This window comes from Anolis carolinensis, unplaced genomic scaffold (assembly GCF_035594765.1).
Source record: "Anolis carolinensis isolate JA03-04 unplaced genomic scaffold, rAnoCar3.1.pri scaffold_10, whole genome shotgun sequence".
Classification (NCBI taxonomy): domain Eukaryota; kingdom Metazoa; phylum Chordata; class Lepidosauria; order Squamata; family Dactyloidae; genus Anolis; species Anolis carolinensis.
Window position 1 is genome coordinate 5,723,889 of NW_026943821.1, and position 20,124 is coordinate 5,744,012.

Sequence of the window (20,124 nt, forward strand, 5' to 3'; positions counted from 1 at the left end):
CCAATCAGGCGCCGGGGGACTTCTTTTTCTCGTTTCTTCGGCGGAAGGAAATGCCACTGTGACGGCGCTTCTTTGTGCCGCGCGCTCCCATTGGCCGGCGAGGCAGGCGCAGGATGAGACTCCCTCGCCTATTGGTCGCCTCTCACCTGCAATGCGTCAAAAATCGGAGCGGGCCACGCTGAGGGGAGGCGGGGAGGAACCTAGCGGCGTGGCCGGGGAGAGCCGAGCGAGAAGAAAGCAGAAGACGGCTAGCTACTGAATGCCGTTCTAGGAAAGAGGAGGAGTCGTTCACCCCCCGTTTTCAAAAATGGTACGGTCCGAACTACGCTTCTCCCTCCCTCAAGAGCGAATGGATCGGTCTGGAAAGGGAGGGGGCGGAGTCCCGAGGGCTGCGAGGCCACGCCCCTTTCGTACAGCCACGCGCCCGTCACAATGGAGCAGGCCACGCCCGGTGGTCCGGCCCCGCCCCTTCATGTGTAGGCCACGCCCCTTCTGGATTTCTCTACTGGCTTCTTCTCAGTGGATAATAATATACAGTATTATATTTTTCTAACAGTGTATCTGCATAGTATAATACAGTAGAGTCTCACTTATCCAACATAAACGGGCTGGCAGAACGTTGGATAAGCGAATATGTTGGATAATAAGGAGAGATTAAGGAGAAACCTATTAAAGATCAAATTAGGTTATGATTTTACAAATTAAGCACCAAAACATCATGTTATACAACAAATTTGACAGAAAAAGTAGTTCAATATGCAGTAATGCTACTTAGTAATTACTGTATTTACGAATTTAGCACCAAAATACAGTAGAGTCTCACTTATCCAACGTTCTGGATTATTCAACGCATTTTTGTAGTCAATGTTTTCAATACATCATGATATTTTGGTGCTAAATTCGTAAATACAGTAATTACTAAGTAGCATTACTGCATATTGAACTACTTTTTCTGTCAAATTTGTTGTATAACATGTTTTGGTGCTTAATTTTTAAAATCATAACCTAATTTGATGTGTAATAGGTTTCTCCTTAATCTCTCCTTATTATCCAACATATTCGCTTATCCCAACGTTCTGGCGGCCCGTTTATGTTGGATAAGTGAGACTCCACTGTATCATGATGTATTGAAAACATTGACTACAAAAATACGTTGGATAATCCAGAACATTGGATAAGTGAGTGTTGGATAAGTGAGACTCTACTGTAATATATTTTATATTATTTTCAAAGGGTGCATCTACACAATAGAATTATTATTTATATCCCACTTTCTCTCTTAGAAAAGAAACTCCAAGCTGCGAACTGTGTTAAAAGAAAATACAAATGGGAGTATTAAAATGGTTTAAAATCATTTTTTAAAATCTCTATTAAACACCAATCAATAATGCATCCTGGCAGTGTCTGAACTGCCAAGACTCAATGCCAGGGATCAAGTGAGTGGTAGTTTTGCGAGGCCTTTGGTTTTTAATGCCAAAGAGGGTTGGTACTGCACCAAACTACATCTCCCAGCCCCCACCCCATTGCTGGCCTGACGCCCAAGGTATCTTGATCTCCCGGCTCCGAGGTTATTAATGATTTTGCAAACGGCTCTCTGGTCACCGACCTTGTAATAGAGCCCTCCTCCCTCCCGCTGACTCCTCTGCCTGCCTTGGCCTCTAAATGGACTTCCAATGGGCTTTCGGAGGGAGATAAGGTTACCTATCCCAGGAGCCTTGCCTTTGCAGCCAAAAAAGAAATGACCCCTCCTGGGTTTGCATCATTTGAAACTCTGGGTGCATCTACACTGCAGAGTTAAAGCAGTTTTGACACTGCTTGAACGGCCATGGGATCCCAGGAGTTGTAGTTTCACAGGGTCTTGAGCCATCACTTTGATTGTGTTCTTGCAAGACAGAATGGGGTTGGATTGGATGGCCCTTGAGAGTCCCTTCCAACTCTAGCATTATGATTCCACAGAGGCTAAATGGCCATCTGTTGCAAGGGATTTGATTGTGTCTTCCTGCCTGGCAGAATGGGGTTGGACTGGATGGCCTTTGGGGTCTCTAGATTCTGTGATTCAACAGAAACTGGATGGCCATCTGTCATGAGGGATTTGATTGTGTTCTTGCATGGCAGAATGGGGTTGGACTGGATGGCCTTTGGGGTCTCTAGATTCTGTGATTCAACAGAAACTGGATGGCCATCTGTTGGGAGGGATTTGATTGTGTTCTTGCATGGCAGAATGGGGTTGGACTGGATGGCCTTTGGGGTCTCTAGATTCTATGATTCAACAGAAACTGGATGGCCATCTGTCGGGAGGGATTTGATTGTGTTCTTGCATGGCAGAATGGGGTTGGACTGGATGGCCTTTGGGGTCTCTAGATTCTGTGATTCAACAGAAACTGGATGGCCATCTGTCATGAGGGATTTGATTGTGTTCTTGCATGGCAGAATGGGGTTGGACTGGATGGCCTTTGGGGTCTCTAGATTCTATGATTCAACAGAAACTGGATGGCCATCTGTCGGGAGGGATTTGATTGTGTTCTTGCATGGCAGAATGGGGTTGGACTGGATGGCCTTTGGGGTCTCTAGATTCTATGATTCAACAGAAACTGGATGGCCATCTGTCATGAGGGATTTGATTGTGTTCTTGCATGGCAGAATGGGGTTGGACTGGATGGCCTTTGGGGTCTCTAGATTCTATGATTCAACAGAAACTGGATGGCCATCTGTCATGAGGGATTTGATTGTGTTCTTGCATGGCAGAATGGGGTTGGACTGGATGGCCTTTGGGGTCTCTAGATTCTATGATTCAACAGAAACTGGATGGCCATCTGTTGGGAGGGATTTGATTGTGTTCTTGCATGGCAGAATGGGGTTGGACTGGATGGCCTTTGGGGTCTCTAGATTCTATGATTCAACAGAAACTGGATGGCCATCTGTTGGGAGGGATTTGATTGTGTTCTTGCATGGCAGAATGGGGTTGGACTGGATGGCCTTTGGGGTCTCTAGATTCTATGATTCAACAGAAACTGGATGGCCATCTGTCATGAGGGATTTCATTGTGTTCTTGCATGGCAGAATGGGGTTGGACTGGATGGCCTTTGGGGTCTCTAGATTCTATGATTCAACAGAAACTGGATGGCCATCTGTTGGGAGGGATTTGATTGTGTTCTTGCATGGCAGAATGGGGTTGGACTGGATGGCCTTTGGGGTCTCTAGATTCTGTGATTCAACAGAAACTGGATGGCCATCTGTCATGAGGGATTTGATTGTGTTCTTGCATGGCAGAATGGGGTTGGACTGGATGGCTTTGGGGTCTCTAGATTCTATGATTCAACAGAAGCTGGATGGCCATCTGTCAGGAGGGATTTGATTGTCTTCTTGCATGGCAGAATGGGGTTGGACTGGATGGCCTTTGGGGTCTCTAGATTCTATGATTCAACAGAAACTGGATGGCCATCTGTCAGGAGGGATTTGATTGTCTTCTTGCATGGCAGAATGGGGTTGGACTGGATGACCCTTGGGGTTGCTTCCATCTAACTCTAGGAGTGTTTGATTCCATAGGCCTGTTTCTCCACGGACCTGGTAATGTGTATGAGGCTGGATGGCCATCTGTTGAGAAGAATCAAATGGTGTCCTCCTCCAGTGGGGTCTCTTCTAGCTCTAGATTCCAGGATTCAACAGAGATTCGATGGCCATCCATTCGAATGGCTTGAATTGTGTCTTCCTGCCTAGATTCCATGATTCAACAACGACTGGACAGCCATCTGTGCGGATGGCTTGGATTGTGTCTTCCTGCTTGGCAGAATCGCCTTGGGGGTCTTTCCAAATTCTACGTTTCTATGATTCAGCAGATCCTGGATGGCCATCTGTCGGGAGGGCTTGGATTGTGTTCTTGCGTGGCAGAATTGGGTTGTGTTTTTTTCACTTTGAATACGATTTGATGGATTTTAACTGTGAATTCTATTTACTGCTTTTTGCGATTAATTCTGTTTTAATGTTTGCATATTTGTAAATTGTATACTAATTCTTTTATGTCAAGCTGCTTTGAGTCCCCTTCGGGAGAGATTAAGCAGGGTATAAATAGTAGTAATAATAATAATAATAATAATCATCATCATCATCATTACATAGTCCTAGACACTTGGGAAGTGTTCAACTTGTGATTTTGTGATACGAAATCCAGCATATCTTGTTTGCTGTGTCATACAATGTTGTAGACATTGACAAAATTACGATCTGCCAACTGCAAAAGGCCACCCTACTGGGATTTGCACGCATCATCCAAAAATACATCACACAGTCCTAAACGCTTGGGAAGTGTTCGACTTGTGATTTTGTGATATGAAATCCAGCATATCTATCTTGTTTGCTGTGTCATACAACAACAACAACAACAATAATAATTGTATTATTATTATTATTATTATTATTATTATTATTATTATTATTATTATTCCAGCAGTGTATCTGATGACAGGAATGGCCCAGGTGTTGATAGCCTAATTGTATTTCTGCTATTTAATTTGCTCTTCAAATTTTTTTGACCATTTCTGACAACATTTTTCACATGTCCATGCTTGATATTGTCCAGCTGTAGTATGTCCAGATGTTTATAGGCTTCAGGCTGATTGCATTTTATGATTTCTCTGGATTTTGTGAAAGAAATCCAGCATGTCTATCTTGTTTGCTGTGTCATACAATGTTGTTGTGTCAATAATAATAATAGTAGTTGTAGTAGTAGTAGTAATTGGCCTTTCGGGCCTCTTCCAACTATAGGATTCTGTGAAATTGCAAGGCCATCTGTGAGGAGGGCTCAGATTGTGCTTCTCTACCTGGCAGAATGGGGTTGGACTTGATAACGCATTTGGGTCGAGGATTCTGTGATTACAGAGACTGGATGGCCATCTGTGAGGAGGGTTTTAATTGCATGCTTGCAAAGCAAGGTGAGACTGGATAGCCTGGGGGGGGCAAGGCAAGGTGTGGCTCGTGGCCCTCCGTGATAGCCGATAGCCGTGTTCCTTGTTGGCCGGCCACCAGTTCTTCCTCTGGCTAATGGGAGGACGAACAGGTTCAGGTTGAAAGGCAGGTGCCAAGAGAGCTTCTCCCCAAATGCAAGGGAATGAGCCAGACCCTGGAGGAGTTTCGCTCGCTGGGGCAAGAACAAAAAGCAAAGGAAATTAATTTTTCATTCTTTTTTTAACCTCCTAGAAGAGTTTACTCCCAGTCCATTTAAACTTGTGCATTTTACCAGTATTTTGTTATATGGATTTTAAGTGTTGTGTTCGATTTCTCTGTTTGAACCATGTTGTACTCTGTCTCGAGTTGCAAGGAGAGGTGAGTAATCAAATTATTATTATTATTATTATTATTATCAACACAACGACGTTGTATGGCACAGCAAACAAGATAGATATGCTGGATTTCGTTTCGCAAAACCACAAGTCGAACACTTCCCAAGTGTCTAGGACTGTGTGATGTATTTTCTGATGATGTGTGCAGATCCCAGTAGGGTGGCCTTTTGCAGTTGGCAGATGGTGATTTTGTCAATGTCTATTGTTTCCAAATGCCGGCTGAGATCTTTTGGCACAGCACCCAGTGTGCCCATCACCACCGGGACCACCTGTACTGGTTTCTGCCAGAGTCTTTGAAGTTCAATCTTGAGGTCCTGATAGCGGCTGAGTTATTCCTGTTGTTTTTCATCTATGCGACTGTCACCTGGGATGGCAACATCAATGATCCAAACCTTGTTCTTTTCCACAACTGTGATGTCTGGTGTGTTGTGTTCCAGAACTTTGTCAGTCTGGATTCGGAAGTCCCACAGTATCTTTGCATGTTCATTTTCCAATACTTTTGCAGGTTTTGCAGGTTTATTATTATTATTATTATTATTATTATTATTATTATTGTACCCTAACCCATTGTGCCAGCGCGGTTCCCTTTTATTATTATACTAGCTGCTAGTATTGAACCCCAATTGTTCCTTCACTATCCCCTCTAGATTTGGCACAATATTTGGGTATTAAAAATGTACCTTTTTGGGGACTCCCAACTCCCAGAATCCCCTTGTCCAAAATGGCTTAAGATTTGGGATGGACAAATAATTGTATTATTATTATTATTATTATTATTGACACAACGGTGTTGTACGACACAGAAAACAAGATAGATATGCTGGATTTCGTATCACAAAATCATAAGTCAAACACTTCGCAAGCGTCTAGGACTGTGTGATGTATTTTTGGATGATGCGCGCAGACCCCAGTAGGGTGGCCTTTTGCAGTTGGCAGATCGTAATTTTATCAATGTCTATTGTTTCCAAATGCTGGCTGAGATCTTTTGGCACGGCACCCAATGTGCCGATCACCACCGGGACCACCTGCACTGGTTTCTGCCAGAGTCTTTGAAGTTCAATCTTGAGGTCCTGATAGCGGCTGAGTTTTTCCTGTTGTTTTTCATGAATTCGACTGTCACCTGGGATGGAAACATCAATGATCCAAACCTTTTTCTTTTGCACAACTGTGATGTCTGGTGTGTTGTGTTCCAGAACTTTGTCAGTCTGGATTCGGAAGTCCCACAGTATCTTTGCAGGTTTGTGATCCCACCAGTTCTTTACTGCTGGGAGGTGCTAATTTAACTAATTTACAACACTGTAAAACTGCAGCACGTGGAAAGGAATGAGGAAGTCACTCGGTGTCACTCGTGGATGATGATGCAACATCTCCCCCTGTGGCCGGAATTGAGCATACCCTCATGAAGCTGGAAATGTTAAATTGCCTCTGTGTGTGTCTATACTGTATGTTGTTTGTCTGATGGCATTGAATGTTTGCCATAAATGTTCATTGTAATCCGCCCTGAGTCCTCTTCGGGGTGAGAAGGGCGGAAGATAAATACTGTAAATAAATAAACCTGAGCCCTGCCACATGCACAATGGAGGACCTTCGTACAGCAACACCAAAGGCAAATGACATCACACTCAACCCCCCTGTTGTAGCTCAGCCGTCACAATCTGCCCTTTCCCAGGAGATGGAGTTTGAATCAGAGCCTGATTCGGATTTCGGGCCCATCCAGGACTTGGACCAAATCCCAATGGCTTTTCAGGTGCCCGAAGTTGTACTTACAGAGGATCCATTAATTGGAGAACATTCCGATGTTGGTTTCGCCAGAGGAGGATGTTGCTTTTGATCGGAGTCTTTCGCGAAGGAAAGTAGTCAAAGGGAGGGCGTGAGACAAAATCGGCGCTTGGCTCTCAGGTGCACTAATGAGTAACTTTCCCATGTTCTGCGTGACCTCTCTCAATGCCTTGTAGCCTTGAGAACTCCTTAAAGGTGCCTCGCTTCCTGTTCTCGTTGCGGTGTCAACTTTGCCATCCATGGAAGAAGAATCTATGTTCCAGTACCTTGCTCCTTGCCTTGTTCCCGTGCCTTGTTTCATGACTTCCAAGCTAAGTTCGTGCCTTGTGACTCTTGAGTATACCTTGCCTTGCTAACCTCGGTTCTACGATTCCTTGGAGGTTGCTTTCCATGTGGAGTACAATTTGTGGATCTCTAGCGTCTTGTTCCTGTTCCTTTCGACTTCTGGCTGATCCTGTTTGGACGGCGTTTACAGTCTAACTCTGGCTTCTTGGTGGAACTAACAAGTTCCGTTTGTGGATTACAATATTGAAAGACTTTCTTGGACTTGCTTCTGAACAGTTAAGGACATTATATTATGGACTATTCACTCTATTGACTTTAGACGCTATTTGCTTGTATATACAGTAGAGTCTCACTTATCCAACACTCGCTTATCCAACATCCTGGATTATCCAACGCATTTTTGTAGTCAATGTTTTCAATATATCGTGATATTTTGGTGCTAAATTCATAAATACAGTAATTACTACATAGCATTACTGCGTATAGAACTACTTTTTCTGCCAAATTTGTTGTCTAACATGATGTTTTGGTGCTTCATTTGTAAAATCATAACCTCACTTGATGTTTAATAGGCTTTTCCTTAATGCCTCCTTATTATCCAACATATTTGCTTATCCAACATTCTGCCAGCCCGTTTATGTTGGATAAGTGAGACTCTACTGTATATATTAAGCATGTCCGATCGATGAAAAAAATGTTTCAATTCTCGTTTCTAAAATAGGGGGCACTGGCGCTTCGATATACAAAGTATTTCTGATTTTTTTCATCCAAAAATTTTGGATATTTCCGAAAATTCATGATTCTAAATGTTTCTAAAATGGCGGACGCGCATGCGCAATAGCTACACACCGGGCTTGTATGGCAATCTTCCATGTGGACGCAGAGGACGTTAGCCCCCACCTTTGCGTCCATCGTGGAAGCTTCTGATTGGCTGGGGAGCGGCAGCCATGTTAGGCTGCACTAAGCTCCCATTCAAGGTAGGTTGCAGAAACAAAAAAATTAAAAAAAAATTGGGGGGGGGGGGAAATAACGAAACATTAAGAGACAATTAGAAAATAGGCCAACAATGGTTCGAATTACATTGCTGGTTGCGCTGTGAGACAATGTCTCGGAATTCATATCAAAAAGCGAGAACAATCCGAAATAATTCCGATATACGATTCAAAGCGATTTTTTGGACATGTCTAGTATATATCCTTCAATAAACCGCTTTGCTTATGATCCTGGCTCCAGTGTGGTTTTCAAGGTGCCATCACAACCTTGGGGTGTAACACACACACATCCCAAAATGCAGGGAAAACAAGTATGATTTACTTGTCGCTCGTCGACCTTGTACAAAAACCACAATCATAACGCTATCCAAAAGACCAACAACAAAAGAAGACGCTATAAAGACATCTTTACAGTATTTTACAATTTAAATACATTCAGATCCCAGCTGGGAATGGGCACAAAAAAGACCCCACCCATTGTCTTTACCCTGCTCCCTTTTCCCCATCCGTACATGGATCCATTTAGGATGCATGGGGTTTTTATTTAGGGCCGTAAGTTGTCCCACATTGCCATAGTCAATATAATATAGATAATTTCCTTATCCATGATAATCACGAAAGGCATTGCAGTTGAGTTCTATAGTCTGCCCACTCCAAAAACACCCCAATTGAGTTCTACTCTGCCCATATAATTCCCCAATAAAGAATAGCAAAGACTTTCCCAAGCTCTGTGCTACAACGCCGATTGTGGAATTAACACATGACTTAATCCTATGCCTCAGCAAACTACAAGTCATAGCTTGAGCCATGGCTGTGCAAGTGGTATCAAACTGCATTCGTTCTGCAGTGTAGATGCATCCGAAGGTCCCTGCAGAAAACATTAGGACATGGCTCATGAGGCTACATGTCCCCCCAAAAGTCCAGTGAGGAAAAGTTAACTTTTGGGGGGATTGTTACTTTTTTTTTTTTTACTACAAATCATGGAAATGGTCCATTATAAGCACCATAGTTTTAAAGTTTCTAGTACTTTATTATTGTTATTATTATTATTGTGTTGTCGAAGGCTTTCATGGCCGGGATCACAGAGTTGTTGTATGTTTTCCGGGCTGTATGGCCATGTTCTAGAAGTATTTTGTGCATCATACGCAAACATTTCAAAATAATATGCACCCTGGACCTTCCACAGATATATAAACCCCACTTGCCAAGTTTCCAACATACCTCACAACTGCTGAGGATGCCTGCCATAGATGTGAGCGAAACGTCAGGAGAGAATGCTTCTGGAGCATGGCCACACAGCCTGCAAAACTCACAGCAACCCAGTGATTCCGGACATGAATGCCTTCGAGAACATGATGAGAGTTGTTGTCCGGCCATATCCATAGAGCTGTGTGAATCCCACTCCAACTTGTTGCAAAGCAGTAATTAAAAATAATATTTCCCTTAAATGTATCCTTTGCAGGTCCAGATCAGTTGTGCTTTTTTAACCATAAGAGTTTTTTTTTTAAACTTCTTTTTAATTCCGGTATTATCTGGTGGAGAGAACATGATGAATTAGCAGTTGAATAATACCGCTTTGGGACCCACATTATAGTAGGTTCAGGCGTGGGCAAACGTTGGCCCTCCAGGTGTTTTGGACTTCAACTCCCACAATTCCTAACAGCCTACCGGCTGTTAGGAATTGTGGGAGTTGAAGTCCAAAACACCTGGAGGGCCAACGTTTGCCCACGCCTGCTAGCGATTCCCTTCCAGCCTTGTACAATAACAAAACAAAACAATACTAGAAAAGGTCAAAATAAGGTGCTTTGGGAGCTCTATCCCCATTGTTTGGGGTCTCAAGGTCAAGTCCTCCTCGAGTTCTTTCTCCATTGGTCAAAGCAAGGGCCTCGGCATGGAAGGGCCCCGGTTGAGTTGGTTGAGCTTGGCTCTCTCCTCGTTGGAGATGTCCGTCTTCGGCAGGCCACCCGACAGGCGCCCGCCCGCAGGCATTCCTGCCTTATCGACGCTCAGAACCGCCTCTCCCTTGGCACTTGTGGCGTTGCGGATGAGCTGAACGGCGTCCAGATAGAGGCTGTTGTTGGTCGCGGGTTCCTGAAGCCCGGATGTGGCCTCTCTGGATTTTCGGCGAAGCCTTCGTGCCATCAGTGACAACGCCAGGGTTGCTAAGATAAGGATCAGGGCCAGCGGCAGCACGATGTAGAGAAGGGTTGCGCTGCTTCCCCCTAAAATAGAGAATCGAACGATTAGTGTTAGAAGATAATAATAATAAGTTTTATTTATATCCCGCCTACATCTCCCCCGAAGGGGACTCGGGACGGCTCACAGCAAAATCAGATACAAAACAATGATAAAATAAAATATGAAACATCAAAGAACAATAATAAAAACCAATAATAATATATACACAGCAGCCGAAAAAAACACAACACGGTATTAAAACATCGAATTAAAAACAATGAGGAGACCCCAAAGGCCATCCAGTTTGACCTGCCATGCAGGAATACACCATCTAAGCCAGGCATGGGCAAACTTCATCCCTTAGGCTGTTAGGAATTGTGGGAGTTGAAGTCCAAAACACCTGGAGGGCCTAAGTTTGCCCATGCCTGAACTGGCACACAATAGGAAAACAGTGGAGAAAAAAATCGGCAACCACTTTATCCGGTCGGCATTATTTAAAATATGGCATAAATATAAACAAAGGCTTTATAGTAAAACCCCACTCTGGATCTCTCCTCTGGAGACACACCAAAGGAGAGAGCTAGGTTGGAATAAATGGCCCCCATACAGGGAAATATTGAAGAGAGAAGGAAAGGAATTAAGGATGAAAACATTAGAGGAATTTAAAAAAGAAATATGAAAACATGACTTGGCTTCAATACAGTAGAGTCTCACTTATCCAAGCCTCTGGATTATCCAAGCCATTTTTGTAGTCAATGTTTTCAATATATCATGATATTTTGGTGTTAAATTCGTAAATACCGTAATTACAACATAACATTAATGCGTATTGAACTACTTTTTCTGTCAAATTTGTTGTAGAACATGATATTTTGGTGCTGAATTTGTAAAATCATAACCTAATTTGATATTTAATAGGCTTTTCCTTAATCCCTCCTTATTATCCAAGATATTTGCTTATCCAAGGTTCTGCCGGCATGTTTAGCTTGGATAAGTGAGACACTACTGTATTACCAACTAAAAGAATATTTTAACAAAGACTAACTGTGCCCGGCCACGCGTTGCTGTGGCGAAGTATGGTGGTAGTTAAGGTAAAGGGTAAAGGTTTTCCCCTGACATTAAGCCCATTATAAATGGGTTATATAGCTGTGTGGAAGGGCCTTGAGTCTACACTGCCATATAATCCAGTTAAAATCAGATAATCTGTATTTTATAGACAGTGTGGAAGAGGCCTAAGTGAGGCCTAACTGCCTGTCCCCTGTGCCTGTGCTGAGTGGGTTGCTAGGAGACCAAGTGGGCAGAGCTTAGCCTTCTAACTGGCAGCAATTGGATAAAAACAATTATTCCTCTCCCTCTAATTAGGACTTTATTTTTCTTTTCTTTTTGTTGTATGAACGTAGAGGCATGGATGAGGGATTGTGCTGCCAAGTTTAGTGTTTCTGGGATGTGTAGTTTTGTTGTTTTGTCCTAGGCCGAAATTTCATTACCCTTTTATATATATAGATAAGGCAAACGGATTCAAAGATAAAATATCATTGTGGGATAAAATTCTCCCTAAACAAAAGAAGACCATAGCAAGTATTTACAAAATTCTATTAGGATGGAGCACTGAAGAGGAAATCGATTAAACAATGTATGATAAAATGGGAGAGGGATATAGGAAGAACAATTACACTAGATGAATGGGAAATAATTTGGGGAAAAAATTTAAATTGTACATATGCCTATGACTTAAAAGAAAATTGGTTAAAGATGTTTTACCAATGGCATATGACACCGAAGAAAATAACAAAATTTGCAAAAGACAAGAATATCAAATGCTGGAAGTGTGGAAAAAGCGAGGGTACCTATCTACATATGTGGTGGTCCATGTGAAAAAATAAAACCCTACTGGAGAGAGATACATAACAAGTGTCAGAAGATTCTAAAAATACAAATTCCTTTAGTCCCAGAATACTTCCTATTGGGGATTTCTAACATGCAATGGGGGAAGAACGAAGATGAAATATTTACATATTTAACAACTGCAGCCAGAATAGTGCTTGCCAGACTATGGAAACAAAAAGCAATACCAAATAAGGAGGATTGGATAAAGAAAATATGGGATATAATGAATATGGACCAATTAATTTTTCTACTAACAAGAACACAGAACAAACCAAAGACGATGACAGACTGGACGCAGGTAAAGGATCAACAAATCAATCAACAATAAAGAAAGTCATAAAACAAATAAAATCATATAAAACAAACATGCTTGATAAAATCCTGGGTTGGCTCCTAAAAAGAACTGGGCCATAAAAGTGCTAGTAGTATCAGATACAGTCGGGGAGAGGACGATACAAAACCATTATCCCATTAAAGTGCTGGGGAAGGCATAAACAAAGGAGGCTATGGCCGGCTAAAGGAATAAAGTGCAGTAAAAATAAAAATGGGCAACTGGTCAATCCTTTGCTATGGAAGTCAATTGCCAAAGGCTTGTTGGAAGAGCCAGGTTTTCAGGCTCTTCCGAAAAGTAAGCTTTCCTTGACAAGATGTATTCAAAAGGAGGTGTAAAGAAGTGTGTTTTTATTTTGATTTATAGATGTCATGTTTAATTGCGTTTTAAAAGTCATGTTTAACTATGTTTAAAAGGGTAAGTATTAGTTACCAGTGCGTGGGGGATGGTAGCCAGCTCAGCATTCTGATGCTGTTGCCATAGTAACGAGGGCGGAGCCAACCACCATTTGGAGAAAAAGGAGGGAATGTTTTTAAAAAAACAGATTAGTCTGTGGTCAGCGAACCACAGGGAAGTCTGATTCTCAGTTGGAGGATCAGGGTGGCTCAAGTGTTGGATTTTGAGTCAATTCTAAAATAAGTTTGGTGACTTATTTTAACGTAGTCTGTCTCCTGACTAGGAACAGATAGTCTGTGACTGAAATTCACAGGGTGACTGCAGGTTAAAGCAGTGGAGAAAGAAGTGACATTTTAGGAAGTTTGAATCACCTCATTCTGTTATTGCAACTGTTAATCTAAGTGCCTCTGAAGAAGTTATTGTAACCATTAAGCTTGTGCGCCTCAATAAACGTGTTATTGTTCTCTTTAACATCTCAGCTTCTGTCATCTATTTTACCATCAAAAGCAAACCAGAAAGAAGAAAAATAAAATTTAAAAAGTCTCCTCTCTAAGTAGCTAGTAGCTACGTATTCCTATAGTGGTGGCAAGAATTGATGATCCCCTTGACATTTGGTGGCAGCATTATAAAACTTCTATAATTTGGTGGCAGCTTTTAAATAAAAACTGGTGGCAGTGGATATAAAATATATAATTAATTAATAAAAACAACCTCCATCTCCACATCTCCGCAATTGGTATCAGAGGTGGGATTTTTTAAAAAAGATTTCTCCCCCTTTCTGACATCTTTGGAGGAGGTTATTACAAGAGTTTCCTGGAAGACACAATCAAAGCTCTCCCGACAGATGGCCATGCAACCTCTGCTTAAAAGCCTTCAGAGAAAGAGATTCCACCGCAAGTCACTCACCTTGGCATGGGCCATCCGGGCAGGCTTCCTGCAATTTCTGGCAAGTGGCACCTTCGGGGCAGGAGCAGAGATAGGTGCCCTCTCCCGCTAGGCAGCTTGCCCCTTTGGGACACGGGTTCGGGGAGCAAAGATCCCCCGAGATCTGATATAGGTCAAGAAAGAGAGACAGCATGGAAAGGCAGGCCATTGCAGTATACTCTTCATTAAGTCAAAACAACCAGAGCTCTCAAGCAACTGGCACAAAGAATGAACCTCTTTATGGCTCCTTGAACATACCAACTTTCTTATTTTCCCCCAAAAGACCCAACCTTGTGTGTATGTTTACCTCACAACGAGACCCACTAAAGCCCAAGGGACAGCTGCATTGGAAAGTCCGGTTTTCCATCTCTAAGCACCGCCCTCCATGCAAACAGGGGTTGCCTTCACAAGTTCCCACTTGTGTCTCACACTCAGCACCAGTATATCCCTTCTGGCAAAAGCATCTGGGCCTGCCTCCTTCCACCTGTTGGGAAGAGATGGGAAACAGGTGAGTTGTGTGGAAAGCAACAGGAAGGATCTGGGGTAGGCATCAGATAATAATAATAATAATAATAATAATAATAATAATAATAATAATAATAATAGAAAAATCATTGAAAGTGAGGGCATAAATATGCCTAATGGCCAAACAATAAAGTGTCATCAGCCAGAGGCCTATAAATATCTGGGCATATTGCAGTTGGACAACATCAAGCATGAACATGTGAAAACTGGTCAGCAAAGAATACACACAAAGGGTCAGGAAAATTCTCAAAAGCAAGTTCAATGGAGGCAACACCATCAAGGCCATAAACACCTAGGCCATACCTGTCATAAGATATATTGCTGGCATCATAAACTGGACAAAGGCGGAACTGGACAATTTGGACATAAAAACAAGAAAACTCATGACCATTCTCCATTCCCTGAACCCTCGCAGTGATGTTGACTGGCTATATCTGCCTAGAAGATCAGGGGGCAGAGGACTCTTACAAGTAAAACAAGCAGTCAAAGAAGAACATGCCCTGGCAGAATATGTAAAGCAAAGTGAAGAACCTGCTTTGATTGAAGTCAAAAATCAGAAACTCCTCAAAGCACAGCAGACAAAAAAACAGTACAAGAAAGCCACACTACAAACTAGAGCTGACAGCTGGCACAACAAAACATTGCATGGAAAGTTCCTTGATAAAATTGAAGGAAAAGCTGATAAGGAGAAGACCTGGCTCTGGCTCACGAATGGGACCCTGAAGAAGGAGACAGAAGGCCTGATCCTTGCAGCCCAGGAGCAAGCCATCAGAACAAAGGCAATTAAGGCCAAGATCGAAAAATCAGCTGATGACCCAAAATGCAGACTGTGCAAGGAAACCGACAAAACCATTGATCATATCCTCAGCTGCTGTAAGAAAATCACACAGACAGACTACAAACAGAGGCACAACTATGTGGCCCAAATGATCCATTGGAACTTATGCCTCAAGTACCAGCTCCCAGCAGCAAAGAACTGGTGGGATCACAAACCTGCAGAAGTATTGGAAAATGAACACGCAAAGATACCGCGGGACTGCCAAATCCAGACTGACAAAGTTCTGGAACACAACACACCAGACATCACAATTGTGGAAAAGAAAAAGGTTTGGATCATTGATGTCGCCATCCCAGGTGACAGTCGCATTGACAAAAAACAACAGGAAAAACTCAGCCGCTATCAGGACCTCAAGATTGAACTGCAAAGACTCTGGCAGAAACCAGTACAGGTGGTCCCGGTGGTGATGGGCACACTGGGTGCCGTGCCAAAAAATCTCAGCCGGCATTTGGAAACAATAGGCATTGACAAAATTACGATCTGCCAACTGCAAAAGGCCACCCTACTGGGATCTGTGCGCATCATCCGAAAATACATCACACAGTCCTAGACACTTGGGAAGTGTTCGACTTGGGATTCTGTAATACGAAACTATTTTTGTTCCTGGGTTAGAAATGTCATTTCTTAATTGGTTCTATCATAAAAAAAAACATGGGGAAAGTTTATTGAACTGCCAAAACTTTGTTTTTTGCAGAAGTGATATTGTATAGCATTTTGTTATACAGTACAGTCTCACTTATCCAACATAAACGGGCCGGCAGAATGTTGGATAAGCGAAAATCTTGTATAATAAGGAAGGATTAAGGAAAAGCCTATTAAACATCAAATTACGTTATGATTTTACAAATTAAGCACCAAAACATCATGTTATATAACAAATTTGACAGAAAAAGTAGTTCAATACACAATATCATTATGTAGTAATCACTGTATTTATGAATTTAGCACCAAAATGTCACATTTACTACAAAAACATTGACTACTAAAAGGCAGACTGTGTTGGATAATACAGAACATTGAATAAGCAAAGCTTGGATGAGTGAGACTCTACTGACATTTCTAACCCAGGAACAAAAATCGTGTTACATAGTGTTAAAATAACAATTCATACCTGGCAAGTCCCTCCATTACGGCACTGGACCTGGCAAGCATTTTCTCCTGTTGAGAAGAGGTAAAAAAGGAAGGTTCAGAAATAGTATATCTATACACATAATAAAAGTGAAAATATGTATATGTGTATGTGGCTGGGGTGTCCACTTCCACAGACAGGCTCCCACTTCCACAAACAGCTATAGCTCCCACTACTCAGGAGACACCCATGGCTCTCCCTCCAATGACATTTTAGGTTACAGTGAGCGCCGTGAACATGTCCCAGAGCCCTGCCAATGTCCTCCACAAACACCATCCTGCCCACCACCCAAGTGAAGGCTTTCAGACAGGGACAATTTCATCCTAGATGTTGTGTTTTTCTTCCACCGCAGACATCCCAGTGTTTCTGATATTCTCCATTGGTGTGGAATTTTCTTTTCTTTATTAAACAAATATTTTTATTAAAAGTTTCAAATACAAGTTTAATAAAACCAAGAAAATTAAAAAAAAGGAGGAAAAAGAAAAAAAAAGGAGGGAGGGGAAAAAAAAAGATAAGATAAAGATTCTACTTCCACTCATCATCTTCACGGTTAATGTCTATTATCTAATTTCATTCCTCTTTCTTCCAAGAGGATTTATTGACCGTGTCCCCTTCTCTTCTTCATTATCTATCTTATGTTGCTCTTTCTTGCATAGTTCAGTTATAATACTTCAAACTTATATTCTTCAAAATACTTCCCATCTGTCTGTCTAATTTGTTTTCCTGTAACTCTTTTTAATAAAAAGGTTAACCTATCCATGTCCTTTATTTCTGTTATCCTTTCTAACCATTGTTCCTTTAACGGGATCTCTTTTTGTTTCCATAATTTGGCATATACAGTACAGTCTCACTTATCCAAGCTTCTGGATTATCCAAGCCATTTTTGTAGTCAATGTTTTCAATATATCCTGATATTTCGGTGCTAAATTCGTAAATACTGTAATTACAACATAACATTACTGCATATTGAACTACTTTTTCTGTCAAATTTGTTGTATAGCATGATGTTTTGGCACTTAATTTGTAAAATCATAACCTAATTTGATGTTTAATAGGCTTTTTCTTAATCCCTCCTTATTATCCAAGATATTCGCTTATCCAAGATTCTGCTGGCCCGTTTAGCTTGGATAAGTGAGACTCTACTGTACCATTCTCGCTGTTGTTGTTAAATAGGTGAATAAAATGTCCTGATTTTGATTTAAATTCATTTCTGGATTCATCAAGCCTAATAGATAATATTCTGGTTTCTTTTCAAATTGTATCTTTAAAATCTTCTGGCTTATTTCGTGGACCATTTTCCAGTATTTGGTGGCTTGTTTACATGACCACCACATATGGTAGAAACTGCCTTCGTGCCGGTGGCATTTCCAACATTTGTTGTCTGACTGTTAATACATGATACCCAATTTTTTTGGAGTCATGTATCACCTATGCATCATTTTGAGCCAATTTTCTTTAAGATCCGATGCGTAGGTATATCTTAATTTAATATTCCAAATTTGTTCCCATTCATTAATTTTTATATTTCTTCCAATATTCATTGCCCATTTGGTCATACAATTCTTTATAAATTCTGTCCCTGTTGACCATTCTAAAAATTTGTTATATAATCTGGTGACCTCCTTCTTCTTTAATTTTATCAATCCATTGGTGTGGAATTTTCATGACCCCGCCCACTGCCTCTCCCATAACCCTTTCCTATTATTTTCTATGGCACACAGCAAACAGAGCAATTGATCAGCAATGGAACATACTGGAGAAGTTTGGGGAGAATTCACCATGATTTATAGGAGTTGTAGGTACTGGGATGTATAGTTTACCTGCAATCAGAGAGCACTCTGAACTCCACCAATGATGGACCTGGAACTAACATGGCACACAGGAACCCCACATGACCAACAAAGAAATACTGGAGGTCTTTGGGGAAAATTCACCTTCATTGGGGGAGTTGTAGTTTGTGACGGCACGAGTGGCGCCATCTATATGTCAAACTGTAAGTTGCAAGATTTGAGTTGTATCATGCCTGGTTTTGCCTTTGCCCTGTAAATGTAGTTGAATTGATTGGTTATTTGTAGCTGTCAATCAATGTTGTTTGCACCAGTTATATTGCTCCCTCAGCTCAGTTGTTTGACTCCACCCTTTCCTGGAGTGGGCCAGTGTTTCCTTTTTCATTCCACCATTAAGCTTTCTACCAGATGGACGTGAGAGAGAGACTTGGCTCTAAAAGCCCTTGATTATGTTACCTCTCTCAGCACCAATTCTGAGGTTCTTACCCTTGAGACTTATGCTTCATGTTCAGGGCCAACCTGAACGACGTTGAGGAGTCTCAAGCGCCTTCAAATCAGTTCTTTGGCACCAGAGGAAGACTGTGTGTCTTCAAACATAGGCCATTTAGACTGAGGCTGAAGATTGCTCCGGCATTCACAGCCATTGAGAAAGAGGGACCTGGAAAAGCTTCTCAGCTGCAAAGCTCCTTGGACTTAAGACAACCAAAGACTGTAATGTATATTTTCCTTTATCCCTTTGAAACTTCCAACTTATTAGGATAACCTATGGTGAACAATAAAACCAGTTTTGAGTTATCTACAGTGTTTTGGTCCTTGGGAGTTCCAGTTTCCCTAAAGGAGGGCAAGAAGCAATCCCCTGGGGAAAGATGTCACATCCATGCCTCTTTCGGTAAGAGTTATAGCCCCAGGCGCGACGGCACATAGTTCGTCTACATCCAGGGAGCACTGTGAACCCAAACACCGACGGATCTAGGCCAATTCTGGCACACATACCTGATACGATGAACTTTGATTACTAGAGGGACTTGTGGGGAAATGACCTTTCTTTCTGAGAGTTGTAGTTCACCCACAATCAGGGAAACTGTGACCTCCACTGATGATGGGACCTGGACCAAACTTGGCGCACAGAACCCCCAGGACTAACTCAACCTACTGGAGGGGTTTGAGGGGATAATTCACTATAGTGGGAGTTGTAGTTCACCCTACAGCCAGAGAGCGAACTGAACCCCACCGATGATGCATCCAGAGCAAACATGCCCAACGTAACAAATTTGAAATACTGATGTAGTTTTTTGGGGTTAACCTGGCATGATGTGAGTTGTAGTTCACCCACACCCTTATGCATTTTGTACAAGCAAAAAACGGACTTATTCAAATTATCCAGGGAACACCAGGTACCAAGCTAGTTGTGTATAAAATCCCAATAAACATCAGTGATCAGCCACCTGGTTAGCCTCCAGCAGAAGAATCATATGGCTTTACTTTCTATATTAAAATGTCCCAAAGGGACTCTAAACGTGTGTGCATTTGGGAATATAGCCAAACTACATATATGATTTCACCTTCCTCTATTTCACAGTTGTTTTAACACAATTTATTGGGGGATTCTGGGAGTTATAGTCTCCAAATAACTGATTGGCGAAGGCCATATTCCCATTGGGAGCTTTGTTGTGCTTCGGTTAAAAGTTTTTTAATACTATGTGTTATTCTGTATTATTCTGTAAGCCGCCTCGACCC

At 41.9% G+C, this 20,124-nt stretch overlaps 1 protein-coding gene and 1 long non-coding RNA gene across 2 annotated transcripts in view; one reads left to right on the forward strand and one right to left on the reverse strand.

Moving 5' to 3' along the window:
- The first annotated feature begins 111 nt into the window (after positions 1-111).
- Positions 112-20,124, forward strand: part of LOC134293784 (uncharacterized) — a 32,701-nt gene continuing 12,688 nt past the window's right edge. The window contains exon 1 of the long non-coding RNA XR_010000745.1: positions 112-310. This is a non-coding gene — a long non-coding RNA (uncharacterized LOC134293784). The remainder of the gene's footprint in view (positions 311-20,124) is intronic.
- The window catches only part of LOC103280989 (protein jagged-1b), a 53,081-nt gene continuing 41,646 nt past the window's right edge, over positions 8,690-20,124 (reverse strand). Inside the window, exons 11-14 of the mRNA XM_062962445.1 lie at positions 16,583-16,629; positions 14,416-14,592; positions 14,091-14,232; positions 8,690-10,614 (exon numbers count right to left, since the gene is read on the reverse strand). Coding sequence (XP_062818515.1) covers positions 10,265-10,614; positions 14,091-14,232; positions 14,416-14,592; positions 16,583-16,629 — 716 coding nt within the window. The 3' untranslated portion in view covers positions 8,690-10,264. The remainder of the gene's footprint in view (positions 10,615-14,090; positions 14,233-14,415; positions 14,593-16,582; positions 16,630-20,124) is intronic.